Source organism: Aspergillus lentulus, assembly GCF_001445615.1.
Source record: "Aspergillus lentulus DNA, contig: Alt17, strain: IFM 54703, whole genome shotgun sequence".
Lineage (NCBI taxonomy): Eukaryota > Fungi > Ascomycota > Eurotiomycetes > Eurotiales > Aspergillaceae > Aspergillus > Aspergillus lentulus.
Window position 1 is genome coordinate 1,765,599 of NW_028322112.1, and position 23,041 is coordinate 1,788,639.

The 23,041-nt window shown below is 51.4% G+C and overlaps 6 protein-coding genes across 6 annotated transcripts; 2 read left to right on the forward strand and 4 right to left on the reverse strand.

Annotated features, from left to right (window-relative positions):
- Positions 1-1,241: 1,241 nt before the first annotated feature.
- ALT_9588 (sugar transporter family protein) lies at positions 1,242-2,984 on the forward strand (the record flags this gene model as incomplete). The annotated part of the gene is made up of 4 exons (XM_033560052.2): positions 1,242-1,334; positions 1,387-1,560; positions 1,622-1,814; positions 1,870-2,984. The coding sequence occupies 4 exons, from the start codon at positions 1,242-1,244 to the stop codon at positions 2,982-2,984; spliced, it is 1,575 nt and encodes a 524-aa protein (XP_033415943.2).
- Positions 2,985-3,176: 192 nt separating this feature from the next.
- Positions 3,177-11,027, reverse strand: ALT_9589 (uncharacterized protein; the record flags this gene model as incomplete). Its single annotated transcript, XM_089600644.1, has 12 exons — positions 3,177-4,400; positions 4,451-4,474; positions 4,529-4,744; positions 4,797-4,963; positions 5,318-5,665; positions 5,720-6,015; positions 6,071-6,177; positions 6,232-6,479; positions 6,536-7,298; positions 7,364-7,564; positions 9,246-10,842; positions 10,906-11,027. The coding sequence occupies 12 exons, from the start codon at positions 11,025-11,027 to the stop codon at positions 3,177-3,179; spliced, it is 5,313 nt and encodes a 1,770-aa protein (XP_089455141.1).
- Positions 11,028-14,969: 3,942 nt separating this feature from the next.
- On the reverse strand, positions 14,970-15,275 carry ALT_9590 (putative secreted antimicrobial peptide; the record flags this gene model as incomplete). Its single annotated transcript, XM_033560056.2, has 1 exon — positions 14,970-15,275. The coding sequence occupies one exon, from the start codon at positions 15,273-15,275 to the stop codon at positions 14,970-14,972; it is 306 nt and encodes a 101-aa protein (XP_033415947.2).
- A 974-nt stretch (positions 15,276-16,249) lies between these two features.
- On the reverse strand, positions 16,250-17,254 carry ALT_9591 (glycoside hydrolase family 18 protein; the record flags this gene model as incomplete). The annotated part of the gene is made up of 1 exon (XM_033560057.2): positions 16,250-17,254. One exon carries the CDS (start codon positions 17,252-17,254, stop codon positions 16,250-16,252), a length of 1,005 nt encoding a protein of 334 aa, XP_033415948.2.
- A 1,767-nt stretch (positions 17,255-19,021) lies between these two features.
- Positions 19,022-21,009, forward strand: ALT_9592 (glycosyltransferase family 2 protein; the record flags this gene model as incomplete). The annotated part of the gene is made up of 3 exons (XM_033560058.2): positions 19,022-19,235; positions 19,288-20,397; positions 20,450-21,009. 3 exons carry the CDS (start codon positions 19,022-19,024, stop codon positions 21,007-21,009), a joined length of 1,884 nt encoding a protein of 627 aa, XP_033415949.2.
- A 230-nt stretch (positions 21,010-21,239) lies between these two features.
- ALT_9593 (putative sugar phosphate/phosphate translocator At4g32390) lies at positions 21,240-22,463 on the reverse strand (the record flags this gene model as incomplete). The annotated part of the gene is made up of 5 exons (XM_033560059.2): positions 21,240-21,488; positions 21,540-21,947; positions 22,001-22,218; positions 22,272-22,277; positions 22,334-22,463. 5 exons carry the CDS (start codon positions 22,461-22,463, stop codon positions 21,240-21,242), a joined length of 1,011 nt encoding a protein of 336 aa, XP_033415950.2.
- Positions 22,464-23,041: the final 578 nt, after the last annotated feature.

Here is a 23,041-nt window from a genome sequence, read left to right on the forward strand (position 1 = left end):
GCCGAGGATCAAGATATACAAAAGTGAGACTATTCGAGACTATTCAACTGTTATTCTCTGTAGTCAGAGAGCCAGTACCTTGATCGCATCATGCACGACAGCGCACCGTGCAGTTCCCAGCTGTTGTGCCATCTCACCAACAACCCTTCGGCTAGTATATCCCCCCGATAACGGCCAGATCAGATGAGTTTAAGCATGCAATCATAGCTATTATTCCTGACTCCAGGTCTGCCTTGACTGGCTCCGTACCGCCACGATTCTGTCCGCTACCAAAACGCCAGCTGGTCAGTGGGCTAAATACAGAACGAGCGAAGTAAGACTCATGATGGCGACATAAAGCAGGGAGGCCGCGTGCGGGTTGCAGCTAGGGGGGCTGCGATAAAGCGGCTGTGGGAGACATTGGCTTCACAGTATATCGGCCGAGTGCCTGATGGACAAACGTTCTAACATTCTCGTGGCTCATTTTTTGGATACCGTGTAGCCATCTGGCCCTGCCGGTTGCCTGCCAATGACATCCAATACTTTGCTGGAAAGTTAGTCGTCCTTCCCTTGGCATGATATCACCCGCAAGCCAGTGTGTGGAGATAGACCACGGTAGAATGCTATCTCCGCTCTGAAGCCTGATGTACGATATTCTGCTTCTTTTGTGTGCTGAGATGTAACCTGCCTGATAAGCCAAGAGAGCTTGCTAAGTCCATCAAGCCAATGATAGCTCTAAGGTTAAAGCAACCCCAATTTACGTGGTGGAGAGTGTTACGCAAAAGTGGGATAAGGTTGCGGTGGTGGATATATCCCGTAGCCACGTTCGAACATGGGCAAACGGATTGGTTCACAGCTCATTACCCCGCATTTTCTGACATTTAGCTGGAGGAAGAAGCGGGGAAACGCTGGAAAGTCCGGGGTAAGTGGCCTCAAAAATACCTCAGAATAAGGGATGTGGCTAGGTTGGCCGCTTGGGCTTTGAGCTTCTTTGCCTTGGCAGTTCCACAGGGACCACTTTCTTTATAGTGTACTGAGAGGAGAGGGTTCACTGGTTGCAGTCACGGAGTATAGGAGTCGGTATACCGATTAGGAAGGAGACTGACTGACCTTACCATGATGCATTTAGGCTGTCCGCACAGCGACGAGAGAATTTAAATGCAGCTACATCCCTGTTGGTCATTCTCCGTGCTGACACTGCGCTCACCAGACCTCGCTTGAAAGTAGCCTGGAAGTAGCCATTGACTGCTCAATCTATCAAAATGAGGAACCATATGGCCGCGGGGTGGTTCTACTCCCCCAGGCAGATAGGCCGGTACATCGTCACCCGATTTACCAGCCTCAAGCCTCCAAGGGTAGGTTTCTTCTCTCCTATATCCCGTTTTATACTAGCTGAAATATTCCAAGAACAAAATCCGCAATCCTATTTCCGTTCTACGAGAATTGACCACCCACCAATGGCTCATGTTCCTTGTTGGCTTTTTGGGATGGACCTGGGATTCGTTCGACTTCTTCACCGTGTCCATGACGGTGACTGAGATTGCAAAGGACTTTGATACCTCTGTCACCAGTGTGACCTGGGTAACCCAAACCCCTTTCGTCTATCCTTATCAGGCCACTGATATTTGTTGCTGTCTGCTAGGGCATCACCGTCACGCTGATGCTTCGATCAGTCGGCGCCTTGATCTCCGGTTTCTTTTCGGATAGATACGGAAGAAAATGGCCGTTCATAATTACATTGTCAACTTTTATAGTCCTTGAGCTTGCGTCTGGATTTTGTCAGACTCTGCCACAGTTTCTGGGTGTCCGCGCCCTGTACGGAATAGCGATGGGAGGTAGGATCGCCCCGAAGACCATATCCATCACTTTCCTGTTGACACCTCTGTTCAGGTCTCTTTGGCCCCGCCGCGGCTACCGCTCTCGAGGACCTTCCCTACGATGCTCGAGGCGTACTATCAGGCTGTTTTGAGATGGGATACGCCATTGGCTATCTCCTAGCAGCTGCATTCTACCGGGCCCTGGTCCCCACTACTACCCACGGCTGGCGCAGTCTGTTCTGGTTCGGCGCTGCTCCCCCAGTCCTCATCATCCTCTTCCGCTGGATGCTCCCCGAGACCAACCACTTCCAGGTCATGGTTGCCGAGCGCGAGGAGCGCATCCGGCAGGCTCACGCAGAGGACGACCATATCCGCGCTATGGGCCTTCGGTCGTTCCTAAAGGACTCCGGCACGGCGTTGAAAGAGAACTGGGTGCTGTTTATCTACCTCGTTGTCTTGATGACAGGATTCAACTCCTGCTCTCATGGGAGTCAGGACTTTTATCCTACCTTCCTGAAGGACCAGGTCGGTCTCAAACCGACTCAAGTCACGGTTATCACGGTCGTGGGACAGGCTGGCGCCTTTGTCGGCGCCAACTTCTTCGGCTACATTAGTACCTTCTTTGGCCGACGCTTAACCATGATGGTCACCTGTGTTATTGGCGGTGCGTTGGTTCCGGTGTACGTTCTGCCCCGCGACATGAGCTTGATCGCCACGGTCTTCTGGCAGCAGTTCTGCGTCGGTGGTGTGTGGGGACCTATCCCTATCCATCTGATGGAAGTGAATCCCCCTGCGCTTCGCTCCCTTCTCGTCGGATTGACGTATCAAATGGGAAACCTTGCTTCGTCTGCGTCTGCTACTATCCAGTCGACTATCGGGTCAAGGTATCCTTTGCCCCCTACTGAAGCTAATAAGAAGCGGTTCGATTACGGCAAGGTTATGGGAATTTTCTTGGGGGCCGTCTGGGCGTATATGCTATTCTTCCTATTCTGGGGGCCTGAGATGTCGGCTGAAGAAAGGGAAGAGGAAGCTGAGGCGGCCAAGTACCTAGAAAAACTCCGGTCGGAGGGAGTCAGTCTGGCTGAGATTGGAGTTATGCAAGCGAGGAAGGTCAAGGGAGCTGAGATGCCTCCTCGAGATGATGATGAAGAGAAAGTGAATGAGGCCGTTACTGAGCACATCGAGTGATTGATGACCCCATGAGCATGGTACTAGTTATTTGTATGGACTGTGAGAGTTTCATGGAAAGAGGGAGGTGAACAAAGATCAGAGTTCGTATCAGGTGTCGAACTAAGTACAAGCATATATGCATATGTCACATCGAATAGTTCATAAACTATCTGTAGATCATAAAGACAAGGTATCACAGGTCGCCAACACCTATTGCACTGGCGAGAGCAACCACTGCTTAGTCTCTGGATCCAAGCATTGTTGCTCCGCCTCCTTCCATTCCTTGATGACCATATCCGCCCTGGCCTGCGACCGTGGTGTGATACGAGCAGGGAACTCCTCTGGCATACAGACGAACCCTTGGGTCAAACGATCTGCATCAGGCAAGATAGGCTGCCCTTTTTCATCCAATGCTGGCTCCACATTGAAAGCCCACATCATGCGCGAGATTCCCAAGAACAGGCTGCGCTCGGCGATGTGGATTCCAGGGCAAATTCTGCGACCGGCACCAAACGTGAACTGATCGCGCTTGGTGGCATCAGGGTTGGCGGCTGCTTCAGACAAGGTTTGGCGATCGTCCTTGTACCGCTCGGGGTTGAACACCCGCGGGTTGGGGTGGCGCTTCTCGTCCATGTTGATGGCCCATACGTTGTTCACGACACCAGCCCCCTTGGGGATAAGATAACCCATGTACTCGTCATCCTGTGTGACGGCGTGGGGCACCGCGCCGAGAATGGTCGTCGGCATCCAGCGCAGGGTCTCTTTCATGCAAGCGCGAACATACTGCAGCTCCTGCTCATCATCCATCGTCGGCATACGGGGACCCACGACACGGTCAATCTCCGCTTGAAGCTTGCGTTGCACGCCAGGGAAGAGTAGCATCGCCTGAACGAACGCATACAGAGTGCTAGAGGTGGTGTCGGAACCGGCCTCCAACAACGTACCAGAGATGTACGCAGCCTGATCGTCACTGAATCCGCCCAACTTCTGGGCCTCGGCCAGGCCGACACAAAAGCAGGGCTTAATCTTTCCGTCGCGGATATCCTGTTTTGCTCGCAGATAGTGGCCCACGTACAGAGCCTTTTCCCGCTCGTGAAGTTCCTTTGCTCTCTTCTGTGTCGGGAGCAGAAAGTCCGGCAGTTGTCTCAGCCACGGGAAGAAATCAATAAGCGCAGCTGTTCCCGTCTGATTTATCTCGGCAAACTCAGAAAAGCCGTCAAAAAGCTGTTTCATTTTCTCATCCTCGTATGTCGGCGTGCGCCACCCAAAGACCATAGTGGTGGTCAGAGCATTGGAGTAGCGACGAATGCTGTATAGGAAGCGCTCTGGCTGAGTGAGAAATTCGTACATCATCTGTTTGTTCTCGAGCATCTGGTAGGGCACATAGGACTTGGCAGCGGTCACATTGAGGAGGCCATGAACCATTTTCCGAAACTGTAATTTGTCAGGTTCAGGACTCTGATTGGTGATTCAAGGGCACATACACCTCGCCAGACTGGTGTGTATCCCTAGCTTGAGTCAGCATTACCAGTGCACTAGCTGTTCGGACATTGAAAACCCACCATCATAAGCATTCGAAGCCCTCCGCTGCATAGCGTTTGGCCGATGTACATATCCTGTCTGTGCGAGTACATCGCACTTCGCTTATCCAACAGATCTTTGACAGCCTGATCGCTTGACAGGACAATCATGGTTTTGGCCCCTAGAATCAGACTGTAGACGGGCCCGTACTCTTGGGCCCACTTTTGGAACTGCAGATGGGCATCGCGAGTGGGCATCTGCTGGCTGTGAGTACGGCATTCGGAGACTATGAACAGGGTGTGATCTCACCTGATGAATGTTACCAATGAGAGGTAAGGTAGGAGGTCCAGGAGGGTAGTTCTTGGGCCGTTGACCTATGGATAGCAGACGAAATACCAGAAAGAGAAGGGCCCCGACAACCCCAAGGAGCGCTAAAGGCAGCATAGTATCGATATACGCCTCGAGCATAAACTTGGCTAAATCAGTTAATATTCAGGAGTAGCCCTGCAGTGAGCATAATCCATATACTTAATTTATAGATGTGATATCTAGGGTTGAATGTCGGTTGTCGAGTGGGATAACCCCAGATCGGAGGAGGAGGTGGGGGAATCGGACGGGGGTGGGATGACGATCAGTACATCCCACTCGTGGGCTCGGAAACCGCCATTGGTCGCAATATGGTGGCATATCTCAGCGACCATGTTAGAAGAGCACATCATGGTTCACGCAAGGTAATAGAAGTGGTTGAGTCGGTCAATCCACAGCGGAGGGCACGTCGCCGAGGTGCACTCTTTGGAACTCTGAAATGAGTTCATTGACTTGGCGCATACTCGTTTGGTCATATTGCGACAAAATCGGGTCCCTCTGTTCGCTGTCTTCGAGCACAACTTCTCCTCTGACTGCCTTTTCCTGCTCTGCTTCCGCTACAGACAGTCGGTCCACTTTGACACTTGCAAGTAGCCAGAAATCGCCCGCGTGGCGACAGAATCCCACTCTCTGCCACATGTTGTCTGAATTCAAATTGCTCTCGTCCACCGTCGTATGCGGCAACTGCCCGATTGTTGTGGTTTCATAGAGGTGCCAAATCTGCTTGAAGTTTCGCAGCGCGGTGTGAGTCCGTACGAGCAGATGCCCTGCGCTGAAGAAACTCTGGTATTGGAATACCAAGGAGTGAATGCCTTGGAATGTCAGTATTTTGCGGGATGAAAGTCATTTGTGGAAAGGGCACAGACCAGAGATAATTGTGAAAAGGTCCAATGGACCCAGCGCTGCCACGTCTTGTTGCATCTTTACTGTCAGGTCGTCTATGCACAGGGTCTCGAACAGTGCACGGAAGGAAAAATTCCAACAGAGGCTCGCAGAAGGCATCCAATTCCGAATCGCGTCGTAACACTGATCGGCCGTGGGTGCTTGGAAACAGGACTCGGGAGCAGCCACATGCATTTTCATTTCCTTGACAACCATTCGTGGAGGCAAATTGTTGAAGGTGACAAACGCCGTATCCAGCAGAAAGACCCAGATGAAAGTCCTAGAAGGATGGTTAACTTGTAATTTTTCTGTGCGTCCGCTTCGGTTGTCAATACCTGATCAACTCTTCCCTGGCGACGAATTCGTTCCAGTCAAACTCATCCCTATGCTTCGCGTTGTAGTCGACATGTCGCGCTGTCATGATATCAAGATCACGAACGGTCTGGTATTTATCACGATCAGTATATCACCTGTAATTCCTGTCTGGCTGGCTTACCGAAACGACGGTGCTAAAGCGATGTCTGCGAATGCGCTTCTTGCTAGCATCGGTTCCTTCCCAATTTTGGTACAAGCAGACCATGTAAGCGGCCTGCAGAGCCTGCATCTTCTGTCTGTCACGAACAGAGTGGAATGGCGAGACTGGATCCCGGTTGAAGTCCTCATCGGCAAAAGTAGCCTCTTCTACACAATTGAACCACATCCGAGCATTGTCGTTATCTTCAAGATTTGGCGAAACACAGGCCCCTATTATATTATTCCAATCAGCACCGCCATGTTCAGATGTGAGGGACCATACCTACCAATTATGGCCATAGACGCCAGAAGGATTGGCTTGGAGCTCGCCGGGTGGAAGCTTGGTCGATGGAGAAAGTTCACGTTTGGAGACCAGATCGACCAGTAGAGTTCAATATACTTCCGAAGACTCGTAGGAGAGAAGAACTGCAGACATCGTTGCTCGATGTCCGGAGACCACGAGATGGTCACACAGCTATTGAGCGGTTTTATCAGGACGACCTCCTTTATTAGGAGAAGAATTTGATGCGTCTGTAAGGCCAGCGGGTCATTGAGCCATTGCGATGAGACGCCGTACGAGTTGTTGCCATCTTGATTGCTCGATTGGTCCACGTTAATGGTCCAGAAAGCGTCTGCGAGCTGCTCTTTCTCCTCGATGTTATACAGGACCCCCAATCTCTGCTCCAATGTTCCACATTCAAAGGAAGAAACGAAGCCAGTCCGACTGGTGAAAGCATCCAGGAAATGGAAGAAGTAGTTGCGGTCGGCGCTCGTCAGAGAGAGATCCTCCGAGCCTATATTAAACAGATCTTGCCATGACTGGTCGGAGTATTGGAGGAGATCGAGGTCTGGATAGGTGAAAGTGTCAAATCCAATGCTGTCCAACCGCTCGCCGTCTCCAGTTCGAGGCATCCACACATCAACACTCGCTGCCGCAACATTACTACATTCGGCACCTAGAGAAATCGACGTAGAAGCTCTCTCCTCGACCGCCTGGGTATCAATCTTCGGCGTGGAATAGGCGCACTCGACTCCCCTCTTGGAACAGTTCTGGCACGGTCGGGCGCTGTTGCAAGCTTTTTTCTGACGTGCACAGCGATCACAAGCACGCTTACGGGTCGCTCCCTGATAAGCGCTAGAAATAATGCGGTCGCATGTTCGGAGGTGCCGTCGCAGGACGTCGGCTCGCTGGAAGGTACCCAGACAGGCCGGACATCGATGCGGCCGGTCGGCGGAGTGGGAATTGCGATGTCGCTGGAGATGCTCCCGTCGCTTGTAGGATTTGAAACAGACGGAACACTGATGAGGACTAGTGGCTAGGTTGACATGAGTCGGTAGGGACTTCATACTGAGTTCACTGGTTTCATCTTCTTTTGAGATCTGATGTGATGCAATGAGGTGGCGGCAGATGAGGGTACGGCAGATCTGGGGATTGGGGAAGCTTTGCGGGGAAGAATACCAATTATGTAATACAAGCATAAGATGATGCATAACGCAAACTTGACCAATCACAGGAAAAGGATGTGCATTTGACCTGATAATACACAGTCGTCGCAGTACTCTGGCGTCGGAACCTGTCCTGTACGTCTTCGTTTTCCGTAAGAAGAGGATTTTGAATCTGCTAGCTCTGTTATAGTGCTCCTGTTGATGGAGATATTTACTTGCAAGCTCGTTGGTGGCGCATCAATTGTAGCCTGTTTGAAATATATATTCATTTGTGGATTGTAGGTATGGAATACTTACGGGGAGGCATATCTGATGATGGAATCTCTCTAGTTCCTGTGCATTCTATATTCAATCTGTGACAGGACAATCCGTTCATCGTTCTCTGCTAAAGTCTAATCCCTTCCATGATTCTTTGTCTGTGAGGACCCGGACTTCGACATGTGGCCTTGACAGCAGCCGGCGAGGATTCCTCATTCTGGGGCAGACACTGAACCCCCAAAGTAAACGCGAAATGACAATGAATAAGCTTGACCGCGCCAGCCGATGACATGGACAGGCTCTCCGGCCAACCTCAAAGGCCGAGACAGGAAGTTCCGGGCTCTACATACCGTTCCGGGTGAAAGCTGGATGGGTCATTGAAGAATGAATCGTCCATGTTCATACAAAGTTGATTGGCAATGGCTGGCTTCGTCTCGTCCCTTTGAATGCGGAACACTGGATACTGATCCAAATGTCCCTGTTTTGGGCCCAGGAAAGGGCCCAAAGTCCTTTGAAAGGCGTAGGGGCTGTGTTTTTGATGCCATTGGTTTGCCAGTCGTTTGTTAAAGCTGTGAATACCTGGCCAGAGTAGAAAATCACTCGGTAGATTTCTCCTGGGCGCTTGATTATGGCTTTATCATGCTCCGGTCGTCGAACAGAGGTTGAATGTCTTTCAACAATGTCAGATTCGTGCCAGAGAGTGTCTCAGCAACGACTTGGAGAAGAGGATGATTAACGGTACGGTTCATGTCTGCAGCTTCAAGCCCGCTGAGGTATGCTCAGGCCCCTGGCCGTCATACCCATGCGGCAACGACAACGCCATGTCGGATGCTGGATCCATTGGCTTCGGCAGTGCTCAGCACTCCTTCAGCGTACTGGCAGGTTCAGGCATCCACGGTACAGGGACAGTCCGAAAGCCCTTTCGGTAGGGATGGGCCGAGGAGCTTTAAGAGAGTAAAGGGAGGGTTGACATTTCCAGTGATATGACATGTACTTGAAGAAATGAAGTTGACTTGCACAAAGGGTATATTTGGACTGGTCCACACTACCGTAGCTATTTAATCATCTCTTGAATTTGCTGAACTTTGCGGTGAAGCAACGGCAGTCGGCGAGTAGTCGTGATTGTTTTCAGCAAGTATCTCGCCAGCTACGACTGGCATTAATTGCAGGGGGAAGATTTCAACAGATAGATGATGGGACAATAGATCACAACATCTCCTCCTCGGCTACAACTACCTTGACCTTCATCCCCCAGCCGTCTCTTCCCCCGATCCAATTCTTCCTCTTGCCTACCTTGTGGATCTTGCGAACATCGCGCTCCAGTTCGGACTTCAACTGCGTGGGGTCATACGCCACCTTTTGCACAAAGACTTTCAGCTCAATGCCTGTCTTATTTCCATGTTTGCCCAGATTGCTGGCCCATCGTGCCTCGGTGGCGATGCGCGGTCGCGCCGGGTCAATCATCCCGAGGGGATAGAGTCGGGCGATCACCAGTCCCAGCTTCCCCAAGTATCGGATCCACCAGACCTCCTCGGGTGTCAGCAGTTCCCGTAACCGGAACTTGAAATCTTTCTCCCGCGGGGGCAGTTCCCCTCCGTATCGCTCCTGCAGCATCAACGCCAGGCGCGCGCGATCACTATGGGGGATGCCGTGAGTGGACGCCAGGACACCGGCGCTGGTGCTGTACAGCGCAGCAGTCGACGACAACTCCTTGGACATGGCGGCGTGCACAAACAGTGAATTGGCAAAGGCCTGGATCAGGGTCCCGGGGATCGATGCGGGAAAAGTTCTGTCTTCGGTGCCTGCGGGGACGGCGCCAAAAATCAGGAAGGCGATCACCTGCGCGGACGGCCGAGCAAACGCGGTGGTCGCTACTTCTAGCGGATCCTGCTGTCGAATAAAGGGAGGAATGTCGCGGAAGAGAAGGCCCTCGCGGACGCCGCCCTGGCAGAAGTGAGCTTCTTTGATGCCGTATGGGACCGATTTGGCCAACACATTGACTAGGAATGCGACCGAGGGGACCTGTTCGCGACGGCGATCGGAGACACGGAAGATGTCACGGGCGGTCCGAGCGACCTTCTTGAGCGCTTCGGTGTTTTCAAAGTCCTCCTTGGGAGCGGAGTAGCCGTTGATGATGGAGATGGGATAATACTGTCCGCGAACCTGATGCAGGTAAAGCAGGAGGTATCCCCAACCGCGAAATCCTCCGCCCGACAGATAGAGAGGGAAACCTCCCTCGGTCCGAGCTTTTTCCACCAGCCTATGAGGAATCTCCAGCTGCTCAAAGGCCTTGCGGAAATTGCTCTCCATCTCCCGGCGGAAGGCCTCCTCCGCCCGATGCGCCTCGTCTGGACTCTTCCCCTTCCGCAGTTGATTGAGCTTATGTGTCAAGGCGGCTGCTCCGTAGGGAAAGCTGAACGACCCCTTGGGGCTGATGCGGACGTTGCCTGCATGCGAGACGATCCAGGTCATCTGCATGCTCCCTCCCCCCAGATCCATGGCCAGCCCTTCAATGTCGGAGAAGCTGCTGGCAATCCCCCACGCACCGATTGTTCCTTCAAGTTCTTTGGGCAGCGTCTCGACCGAGACGTTGGTGGCGCGTCGGATGGCATCGACAAACTTGTCTGCATTGAGCGCGGTGCGCGTGGCTTCGGTCGCGACGATGCGGATGTTCTCCGGGGGGACACCGATCTGGGCACACGTAATCTGGAAGCGAACGATCGCACCGACTACCGATTTGATAACATGCTTGGGGATGGGGATTTGACAGCCGGTGTCATCGTCAAACTGGGCGTCGTAGAGGGAGATGTTGACCCGTCGCATGTACACGGTCGGCAGGATGCGCGCGGTCGGGGACGAGAGGTCGGAGACGGAGCATCGTATTCCGTTACTGGACAAGATTATCAGTTGGGACGTTGGTTATGGCAGAATTTAGGATGACAATGATGCTCACCTTCCCAGATCGACTACGGCTTGAAGATGTCGTCGCTTCGCAGAAGGTTGAATCAGCGTGGAGTCGGAAAGGAGGGGCTGAGACACAGAGGGCCGGTCGGGAAATCGATCACCACCTCCCATAATAATGGTAATATGGCCCCTCTGAGATCAGGTAGCTTCACCAAGTGACCACAGCCACTGTGCTATGGACAAATAGAGAGAGAAAAGTATCAAGAGGTCTCGACACGAAGGATTCTTTTCATCTTCCTTGAGGTTGTGACAATGGCCTGCAACGTGTCCTGACGTCAGCCATTTTGTGAGAGTCACGTCTTCGAACTGCAGGAGTTGGAGTTGCTTTTTTTTGTTGTTGCTACTCCGTAAGACCAATAGATGATAAGCAATGCTCAGCGGTTCTAGCAAGGTCCTCGGATGATGGCCGTTGTCAGAGTCATTGGGTATGGTTATAGATGGTCAACCGCATTTTCCTGGTGCGAAAATATATATATTGCGGGAGGATGCCGTAGAGGCGTAGAGGCATGACATCTCGAAGTACCTCTCTACGTCCAACAGACGGTTCGGACTAGTCAAGACAGTTGATTTCATTCTATACTGATAGGTAGTGTGCATATAATATAAAGCATATTTAGAAGAACCTCTCTACATGCAAATACCCTGTTCTAGTATACTGTGTTGACCAGGCAAAACTGTTATGTAAGAGGAGCCCCAGTCCTAAACTTGGCCAATGACTTGAAGAAAATGAAGGAGAATCGGCTGTATTGACTAATGAGAACCACAAGGCCAAGGAATGAATGCATCATAACTTCCACCTATGAATTCCTGGGAGGAGACAGATCTTACCAAGTGCTCTCCTCTGCTCTGCTCTGTATAACAACAGCACCCCGGTGGAGCACGTGACGAGACAGAATCCCAAACCCAACGCCACAGACGGCATCCCTCGCCTTGGCTCTCTCTGCGTTTGAGCCTGAATAATGATCTTCAAGGATTAATAAGTAGGCACTGGTCCCGGTCTCTCAGCTTGCACCGACCGGACCCGGCCCGGGAGACAGCCGGCCAAGTGGAGCCGTAGGCCGCAGCCTCTTCTTCAGCCTACTACATACGGTATCTCGGAATATGACTATCTCTGAGACTCTACTCGGATCACGGGCAGAAGGCGAGCGATATGATACATAGTACTACGGAGTAAAGTCTCCTCGGTAGGATATTACAATGGCCGATGATAAGACGCCGGACGGGTTCGGTCGGTAGATTTGAACGCCGTCTGTGATATACATGTAGTTTCTGCGATAGTCAAGTCTACGCCGGTGATAAAGATACTGAGATATGCGTTGGATCGTCGTCGAATATGCCATTCAGTATTCCCCGTGGATACCCCCATAGATGTTTCTTTTCTATGCGGGGTTTTCATGACTCCATGGAGTACTCCAGATATCATGCCAGGTTTCTCTCCTTGTACAAGTCCTAACCGGTTCATAATGTCTTGCCCCAGGAATCTGGAGTAGTACTTGTTACGCGATCAAAATCCCTCAATGGTCTTCATGGATGCGGAGTGCCCCGAGAACATGTTCCCGAAATACCAGATCAGCAGATGGCCAGAGGCAAAGATGATGTCGAAAACAGTCGTTGTGCCCGTTGCTGGCCAATCCGAGGCGGGAATATCATCCATGGACGGCGATGACGCTCCACTGCGCAGTGGAGCGCAGGGAGGATCTGCTTCGAACAATTTCACTCGCACACAAAAATTTCAGTGTGAGTGGAATCGTGCAGATGGCTAGCATCGGACTCGAATACGTAATGTACATGACTGACAGATATCGACCTCAACCAGAGATAACTCCGTAGACATATGTAGTACACCGGAGATCCATCAACCCTACCGAACATTGCCAAGCCCCAAAAAAAAAAGGCCCAAAAAAAAGAGGAACGCTCGGTTAGCCTGGATTTCTTCTAGAAGATCTGGCTCATCCCCGTTTTATCTTCTCCAGGTTCTCCCTCATTCTGGACTTTCGTTTTCCTTGACTTTCTTGTCGTCTAGAGAGTATCGCCATGGCCGTCTCAAGGGATCTCGAGGCTCCCGCCGTCGTTAACGACCCAACCGCTTATGACGCTACGGTCGAAAAGAAGGAATATGCTGATGGGACGCCGGCAAATGATCCATTTGGAAATGAAGAATGCGGAGAGGTCAAATATCATGTCATGTCGTGGTGGTAAGCTTCGTTCCCTCCTTGTCTATGTCGCACGTCTAACATGGTGCAGGCAATGTGGAACGTGTAAGGCTCCAACATATATTCCTATCTCTAACAAGCACTTTAAACAAGCATTCTAACAAGAGATAGTGATGGTTGCTGAGAATATCTCTCTCGGAATTCTGTCTCTGCCATCAGCCGTGGCGACCCTGGGAATCGTCCCGTAAGTGAACCGATAACAACCTCAGCATCTATGTTCCTAACCACGGCCACACAGAGCGGTAATTATCCTTCTTGGATTGTCCGCAATCTCATGGTATACTGGCTACATCATGGGCCAGTTTAAACTCCGTTTCCCGCAGATACATTCCATGGGGGATGCCGGCGAGCTGCTGATGGGCCGCTTCGGACGCGAGCTATTCGGTATTGGCCAGCTGCTGTTTTTGATCTTCCTGATGGCCAGTCACATCCTCACCTTCACCGTGGTCTTCAACACCATTACCAACCACGGAACCTGTACCATTGTCTTTGGCGTGGTTGGATTGGTGGTCAGTTTCATCGGAGCCTTGCCGCGCACGATGGGTAAGGTGTATTGGATGTCTATGGCGTGTACGTATCCTTCTCGTCTATTGATGGCAATCCGACTGACAATGTACAGCATGCATCAGTATTGTGACAGCTACCGTGGTAACCATGATCGCAATCGGAGTGCAAGCCCCAGATCACGTCCATGTGGATGCGACCACCGAGGTCTCGTTCCAGGATGCCTTCCTTGCCGTGACCAACATCATCTTCGCTTACAGTACGCCTATGACTTCTCTTCATTTCTTTCCAGTGGCTAATTCCGCTAGTTGCTCACGTCGCCTTCTTCGGATTCATCTCGGAAATGCACGATCCTCGGGACTTCCCCAAGTCCCTGACTATGCTGCAGGTGGTGGACACCAGCTTGTACATCGTGACTGCGATGGTCATCTACCGCTATGCTGGCCCCGACGTGGCGTCGCCCGCTCTGTCCTCCGCTGGACCTTTGATGAAAAAGGTGGCCTACGGTCTGGCCATTCCCACCGTGGTGATCGCCGGTGTCGTGTTTGGCCATGTGGCTTGCAAGTATATCTACGTGCGCATCTTCCGAGGCTCCGCCCATATGCACCAGAACAGTTTCCTGGCCATCGGATCATGGGTGGCCATCGCTCTGAGCGTCTGGGTTGTCGCCTGGGTGATTGCCGAGTCGATTCCCGTGTTCAACGAGCTGCTGAGTTTGATTGTATGGCCCTTTCACCTTTTATCAACTTTGGCTATTGCTAACGAGATCTACAGAGTTCCTTGTTTGGAAGTTGGTTCAGCTGTAAGTCATCGACTAACATTATGCTAGATTTAAGTCATACTAACTTGAATAGACGGCTTGCCCGCCATCTTCTGGCTCGTGATGAACAAGGGCCGGTGGTTCTCCACTCGCTCCAAGATTTGTTTGACTATTGTCAACTTCCTCATCCTGGCCTTCGCGTGTGCTCTGGTAAGTTCACCGTGTTGTCCTTCCAAGAAGTAGCTAACACCGACTAGTGTGGCATGGGTCTCTACGTCTCGGGTAAATCGATTCATGACAGTTCATCCAAGGCAAGCTGGACTTGCAAGAACAACGCCACCTAGACGGGTGACTTGTGTGATGAGATCGATGGCCATGGATACGAATAGAACATGAATTAGACATTGCAGGCCGGAAGAATCTGTATATAGATTGTCCTAGGATTTGAGCATATAGATGACTATGAACATGCATACCTCAACTGCTCTTCCTAGCTCAGCCCATCATGTATTCTTGATGATATCCATACTCGGCACATATATCCAGACGCGAAGATCGTTAAAGGTGCAACGGCGATCAGCAAGTCCCCCCATGAATCCTCACCGAACCAAAGGATTCCCAACCAACAGGAAGCTTGACGCATCTCTGGTCCGAGTCCTTGGAAATGCGAACGCCTTCGCAATCTCTGCCCTTGTAGAAGCTGGCCGTGGCCTTTTGGAAATCGAGTTTAGCCCCTTTGATCTTGTAGTTGCGGCTCATGTTGGTACAGCCGCAGGAGGTGATCTTGCCGACGGTATCGCCCCCGCAGGAGGCGCTGGTGAAGGGATAGACGATGGTAGCGCTGGCGGAGGCCAGGAGAGTGGCAATTGCGAGGAATTTCATTGTGAGAGTAGTTCGGGGACAGGAGTCGTTGTTGTAGATCTTGAGGATGGAGTGAGTTGTTGAATGGATATTCCTCAGCGGATGGGCTCTGCTTTATATATCTTGTCCTTGGACGAGAGATCAGGTCACTGCGAATTGGAATAGGAAGGATATCACCTGCGCATTTGTGATATTTCAAGACTGTATATTGATCTGTCTCGTATTTATGCATGCCAAGTGAAGCGATATGCTGAACACGAAAGCTCATGCGGAGATGCGTCAAAACCACCACCGCGATGTAACACTGTCAGCATGAACGAGGCACTGTTGTCCAGTATGCCATACTCATTGGTGATATCTGGATTGACCTATGCTTGGCAACCTACATCACCCACGGGTGCTAGATCGTATTCGGGGTATTGCCCTTGTTAGGAAGACTCAATGCAAGGATGTCTTCCTTGAGAGAGTTGCTCTCGGCCCTCCTCTTTCGGTCCATCGGAACGCTGTCGTGCAGCATGTTTCGTGGATGCGTCAGATCTATGCTCGTCGCGGAATGAACACAGGATTCACCACGGATAGTTGGTCTGATGATGAGAGTCCCTGTCGCTGTGCCTTTCTGTGTCCTCGGCATGGGCATCCTCCTCTTCTCTCTGGTCGATATGGGCGATGGAAACACCGACAAAAGTGTGGTTCGTGACGACCAATTCGAGTCCTTTGATCAGCCGCAGAATCTACCCACAGCTGCCCAAGTTAAACGGCTGAGCTAGCTAACATTTTACCGGATGAAAGGGAGTGCTACAAGTCAGTTATCTTGAAGATGCATGAAAGATTTCAAATATTCAAGGTATGCGATCAATATTATACACAGCCACGGGATATACACCTGCTGGTGAGGTCCAGCCAGCTAACAGACACACAGGGTAACGAATGACAGGCAAAGTAAATGCCAGAAGAAGTAAAGAATGCCAACACTGCTGACAATTCAGTTGATGTGATTAACAAGGAGACCCGGTGGTCAGGATACGCTTCGCCTCCTGGGCATAAGTGCATCCGTTGTTGACGTTGGCGTCCGAAAAGCCCGCGGCCCACATCATGACACCTCCGAAGGCCGGGTTGTTCTTGTACTCGGCCACGAGCGAAGCCAGAGCGCTGGGCTGGAGATAGTACTGCGCGCCACTGGACGTTCCCGTGGCACCCAGCGGCGATGCAGGGACACCGATGAAGATCTTCGCGTTGGCCGAGGGGGTGTTGGCCAGGTTGGAGACCCATTGGTCGTAGTTGATGGGGCCGTTGACGGAGCAGCCGGGGTTGTTGTAGAACTGCACCCAGAGATAGTCGAACTGCGCCTTGGTGACAATGACCTGCATGTTGGGCTCGGGAATGGGGCACTGAGGCGCACCGGTGATGTAGTACTGGTTGGAAGGATCCGAAGCAAAGTTGGAGCGCAGCTTGTTGATCAGGTACTGGTAGTAGTCGTTTCCAGCATAGCTCTCAATGTCAAAGTCCCAGCCGTTGACAAAGGTGCTTCCAAAGGGGCGGGGCACATTTCCATTGCCCTGGGTATTGCCGTAGGCCTCCCAAAGGTTTTGGCCGATCGTCTCGGCCTCGGCCTGCGACGAGAGAGAATACGCACCGACGGCACCTCCGAGGGACAAAATGACCTTGACGCCCCTGGATTGACAGGTCTTGATGGCAGAGGCCAGAGCATCGCAGTTCTGGGGCTGTCCAGAGGGAGAAATGTAGCAGGACTGGCCGATGGTACCGGAGGCGATGGTATTGCCATTTCCGTACTGATACAGGAAGGCCAGGACTATGATATCGATGCCGGAGGTCGACGTGCAGTAGGACGCCAGATCATTGTTCTCGACAGTGCCGCCGCCGTTCTGGCCCCAGTACACGACGTTCTGGGCACCGGACGCGCGCGAGGACAGCTGATGGGGCATGGCAGATGCGGTAGCAGCCACCAGGCTGAGGGCACTGAGGACTTTGGTAAAATACATGGTGCAAGTGGAGGGGGTGAGTACCCGGGGTCAAGGAGTGACAGAAAGCGAACAAAGGTTCAAAGAATGACAAGAAGAGAAAGGACAGATTCGTCAAGAATCTTGAGGGCGAAAAGACAGTGTGTGTTGGAATGATCATGAGCAACAGCTGCGAAGGACGCCAGTTTTATATCCCATTTCCAACTATGCCTTCTCCTGTGACCGTCCAATAGCATGTTCACGGGACATCCATCCGAGCAGCATCCTCGATGCGCCATCTTCATCGTCTGCATGCGATGGTAACTTCACGAAGTAGGATAATGTCCGTACAGCGTTGCAACTGGCGTTGAAACTCCTGGACGGAAAGTATGGCTGAAACGCTCGAAACACGCACAAGTCCCCGTGAGAGAACCATTCAAGGGAATTCCATCAGTTTGCCATAGAAAGGGCCGAGCCTGGGTCGACAGAGAGGGCGATCGGCGAAGACGATGTAACTGTGATGGCTGTTGGTTGATTAAGCTCATGCAACGTGCATTGGGCGTGACTTGGCCTAATGACTTTGACTAGTATACCAAACAATATCTACCGATCTAGATTGTGCTCCGACTGGCTCGGAGACGAGGATAGATTTGTTAAGGTTCAGTCTATTGCGACGCTGTAATCTCCGCGCTGACAAGCCCGTCCGCGATGGATGGCTCTGATACGCCCGTGGTCGCTGCAGATAATATCCGGCTCGACACTAAGGAAGAGACGATACATAAAAGCCGACTAGCAAGTACCGGTGCTTCAGAATCAGCCAGGATAATGGCCTGCAATAATTAAAAGCCGGGGAGAGTTACATTGGTGTCGAGGGCTTGATACAAAGGCTGAAGTTTAACCATGCATGTTCCTGAGCCAAACTTACTATAATGGGTTCTTCAAACTGCCACATGCAAAGTCTGGATGACTGTACCTGACTATAATATAGTTTGTTATTCCTAATCCTTGCATTCAGTGACCACTAGGACATACCTTAACAACATGTACGCGGTAAAAGGGGTTGACTCAGTATCCCCCAGTGTTTGGTATACGTGTTCAGCGACACATGCGTTGGGACTACGATTCCAACAGCTAGTGTGTTCTTTATAAAACCCACAAACCACACTTGAGTCGACTTCTGAGAATAATACTCAGTAGTCTTATATTCCCACCGTCCCATGAATAACATGGCCCAGATTGGTCGCCAAATGGCCGTGCGATTGCCCGGAACACGGAGGATCCGGCAACTTCCGAACTCCGGCTGTCATTTCTGTCGTTCTGTCATTTTTGCCCAATCTGCAGGGCATTATTGATCAGAAATAAAGTATCGAGATCATAACAGGAACAAATGTCTTGAACACATATTGCAAAACGACAGAAGAAGGAAAAGCGTCGCTCGGCAGCCTCTTCTTCTTCATTCTTCGTCGACTGTCGGCGCATCTCGTAGAACCTCAAATCCCCCGATCAGGCAATTAGTGGACCGAGACTATCCGCAGCCAGCCAATGGACCGCCGCGATGGCATCTAGACAAAAGCCACACCCTCACCGACTCGCGTCTTCAGGGGGACACAGCCCAGGAAGATGTCGACTGAGAAGATAAATAATTGAGCTTCAGGCTATTGTGAAGCTCATCTATTCACCCGAACATTCCGAGTTCGACCATCATGAGGGAGCTTTAGAGCGCAGAATTGGTTCCATTTCGAGGAACAACCATAGCGAAGCCGGTTGGAGTACCCCTGATCCGCAAGAATAGCCGAGTCAATTACTGCAATGCTGTCAAAACACGAGTATGACATCCGGGAGCTTCCACCAGACGACCGCATTCGGTTCAGTCTGAAGTACAGGAACACTCTCTATCTCGTAAGCAAGGCGGCCATCGGGGCCTTTCGCCTCTACTTTCTCGTGCGCTTGCTCCTGGTCATCACGGCTCCTCAGCAGACCTGGCAGATATGGCTAATGCTTATTGTCGAGTATATCTTCGCCCGTAAGTGATCGTCCAATCAGGCGATTTCTTGATGGCAACTGACTCCAGCCAGGTATGCCCCGGAATGATCAGCTCCTCACGGTAGCAGCAGGCAGGTCGTCGCAAAGCCGACCCCGGGACAGACTGCGACTCCATGGCAGTGACCATCTGCCTCGGGTTGACGTCCTGGTTCCCTGTTGTGGAGAGCCGACGGATGTAGTTCTGGACACGGTCCGCGCGGCCTGCACTATGGATTATCCCGTCACTCATTTCCGAGTGCTTCTGCTGGATGATGGCGCCTCCTCTGTGCTGCGTGACGCCGTTGCAGAGCTACGCTCCCAATGGCCTCACCTGTCGTACCACACGCGCGGACAGCACTCCGGCCGCGTGTTTGCCAAAGCCGGAAACCTCAACTATGCGCTCTTCTCCTTGCAGAACGAGGTGCAGCCCGAGTTCTGTGCTGTTCTGGATGCCGACTGCATGCCCACATCTGATTTTCTGCGAGCCACGCTGCCTCATCTGCTAAAGGATCCCCAGGCTGCTCTGCTTACGACAAGGCAGTACTACTATAATCTGCCGGATGGTGACCCGTTGCAACAGTCTCGTGTGCACTTCTACACCTGCCACAATTCCGAGCTCGACCGGATGGGATCGGCCATCGACGCAGGATCTGGGGCCGTGTTTCGACGGAAGACGATCGTCGACGTGGGCGGCTATCCCACCTTTTCCTTCTCGGAAGATTGGCAGCTGTCGCTGATGTTGCAGGGTCTCGGCTATCGGACGATGCAGGTGCTGGAACCTTTGCAGTTGGGATTGGTGCCATCGTCGCTGGATGGGCATATCGCCCAGAGAAACCGATGGCAGATCGGTCACTCCCAGCAGCCGTCGGTGTTGTTCTCCGCGAACCAGAGCATTCCCCGGCCTCTGCAATGGAGCATTGCTCTCAATGGCGTGTCCATCATCTTGGGGCTGGTTGGGTACATGGTAGGGTTCGCGGCAGTTCCCGTCCTCTGCGCATCGGGGCGTGTGATCCCTGCGGCATCGCCCTTGTTGGTTCGGATCCAAGTCTTTCTGGCAGTTTTGCACATCGCCTTGACATGGCTACATGGATTGATACAATCCGCCCACACAGGCTTTTGCATTGGGCCATTCGCCCACCTGGAAAACAGTTGGCTTGCAAGTAGTAAGTCATATCTGACAGCCTGACTTTGCGAACGACGCTAATCATTATTCAGCCCATATGTTTGCGATCATTCGCTTCCATTGCTTCTCAAGCAAACCAAAGGGCTCCTTTGTCACAGGGAGTAGTGCGAATTCATGGAACCGATTCACGGAACTGCCAATTTACAAGAAGGTGCGCAAGGATTTGCTTGATAACGGACTTGTATACAGCCTCTTCCTGTACCTTGCGACTCTAGGCACATTTCTACTGTCATTCTATGCGGCCGTGAGAAGCGAGTATGCAGTTGGCGCTACGGCTGCACCCAAACGATTGATCATGGAGCTGCTCACCACAGTGGCGTGGCCCCCTATGCTTCATATCGGTTACCTCACTATCAGCAACCTCTGGGTTCCGGTTGGTTATCTGCTGCGTTGTCCCGAGTATCCCGAACGGAGATTCATGATGGCTGTGAACGACCGTGGTATCTTCTTCCCGCAGGCGGATGTCCAGATGAAACTCCTTCACCAGACTCGTCCTGCACTGGGCTCCTACCAGCATTATATCCTGGTGCCTTTTGTTTTGGCTGCCATTCTGGTCGCGGCGTCTGTGTTGAGTCTTGGATATAACACTTGAAAATAGAGACAGAGAGCGCGAATGAACAGATCAAAGAAGGCTTCTAACGCAATTACCAGGTCATTTCAAAAGATACTATTACGCCTAGGGTTTATTGAATCTTGATGTGTGATACATAGTATCAACGAGTATGAGTATATCTGTTATGGCATTCTATTATTGTGGAATATAAACAGTAAGAGCGCAGTAACCAATCACAAATTAGGAGTCATATATACCGGTGATAATAATCAAACCCTATCAGCCAACAAGACCTTATTTTCCTCGCTCTTCCAGCTCCAGACCCTCAGAGCAGCAATATGAGCTTTGACAGTGTTCCAGCCGATAGAGTAAAAGATGAGGCTCCACAGAGCGATGCTGTACCCCAGGATCTGCAGGGCACTGATGGGGCTATGCCAGAGAAGGACCGAGATCGCAATGAGTAAAATATTCTTGGGAATGCTGATCAGCGTCATCGCTAAGCCGGAAGTTTTGCCGATCTTTGTGGGTCAGCAGAGAACATGGTCTGTTTCTTGGACAAATAAACTCACCAATAGAAAGATTGAGACATTGAGCATGAAGCCCATCACAGCACTCAGTGTCAGAACTGTCCACCCAGCCTGCGCGATTGAACTCCACTGAAAAGAATCATATTCAGTCTGCCATGCCACCAGCGAGGTCATAACAGCACTCGCCGGCGCAAAATAGTAAAGACTGACCAGCGGGTCCATCCTCTGGCCACTGTCGGACAGAAGAATCTGGACCATCACGAGGCGATTGGCGTCGAAGACGAGACTCGCGAACTGGAAAGCGAAACCCAACCATGAGAATCTGATCTCCCCCGACACGGCCATTGCAACGCTCAGGGTTATGACAAGAATGTTGATGAAGGCTCCAATTGAGGGTTTTGCAACCTTCCAGGACCAGCTCGTGATAAGTGTGACAACAGGGCCGGCTGCCTATGCAAGAATTAGGAAGTTTCCCTCACGACTGCAGAGTGTAAAGTAAGTACCTTGAGCATCTGGATGAAGGAGATATTCAGATAGAGATAAACCACATTGCTGCAGACTAGACTCCCGCAATATAACAGTCCAATTGGGAGTATTGTCCGACAGTACATCCGCGCATCCATGGGTATAGTTCTCCGGCCATCAAGCAATCTCGTCGTCCGCGCGAGGACTTGGGTGACGATGGCCGCAAACACCGAGTGCCAGCATGTGAGGATGATAGCTACAAAATCAGCAACTGAACAAAGGTTCAAGGTATCAGTATTCAAGTCTCACGGTAATCTGGGACAAGTCAGTTCAACAGAGCACGGCGGTGGATGCGGAAGAGTTGAACATACGGAAGTCTGTGGAATTGATGATCCATTTATTCAGCAGAATGGTGGCATTGGACCAGAATATCCATGATAGGACATCAAGGACCAGATGCCAGATCGACTTTTGGTCGCCATAAGAATCATGAACTGCCATGGAAGCGATACCGCTCCATGGGTTATTATACAGGGTGATTGTTTGTCGACTACTGTGTGCGCTGTAGAATTATTACTCTTCTCGCCAGGGGCATATATATATGCATCTCTATTGACCGGTCCTGGGCAGAATGCTACGTTATTTTCCAACTCAGAAAAGCCAGTTCCACATTCCGGCAACAGAGAACAATGACACAGAGAGCAGAGTGGAGAGAGGGACCTCGTTGATGGTGGGGGATTGCCAAATGCGGAAGACACCAGAGATGGAAATGCAACCTCGCAAAGTGGGATGACAACGATGTCTGACAGAGACATTGTTGCCAATTAAACAATAAATGGAGTTAGAAGGTTCTTTGATCTATTATGCCCAGCGTGCAGTTACATAAAAGACGACATGGGATCGGATCACAAATATGTACACGTTGATACGGTGGCAGATACAACATAGCCATAGCATACCTAAAATAGAAGCACCGAGCCTAGGTCTGCCAGGAATAAGTACAGTAGGTGATAAGGGTCCATGGAGCTCAGGAACTAGCGGATAGGACTGTGATGTCCGCATTCGGAATCAACTGTCAT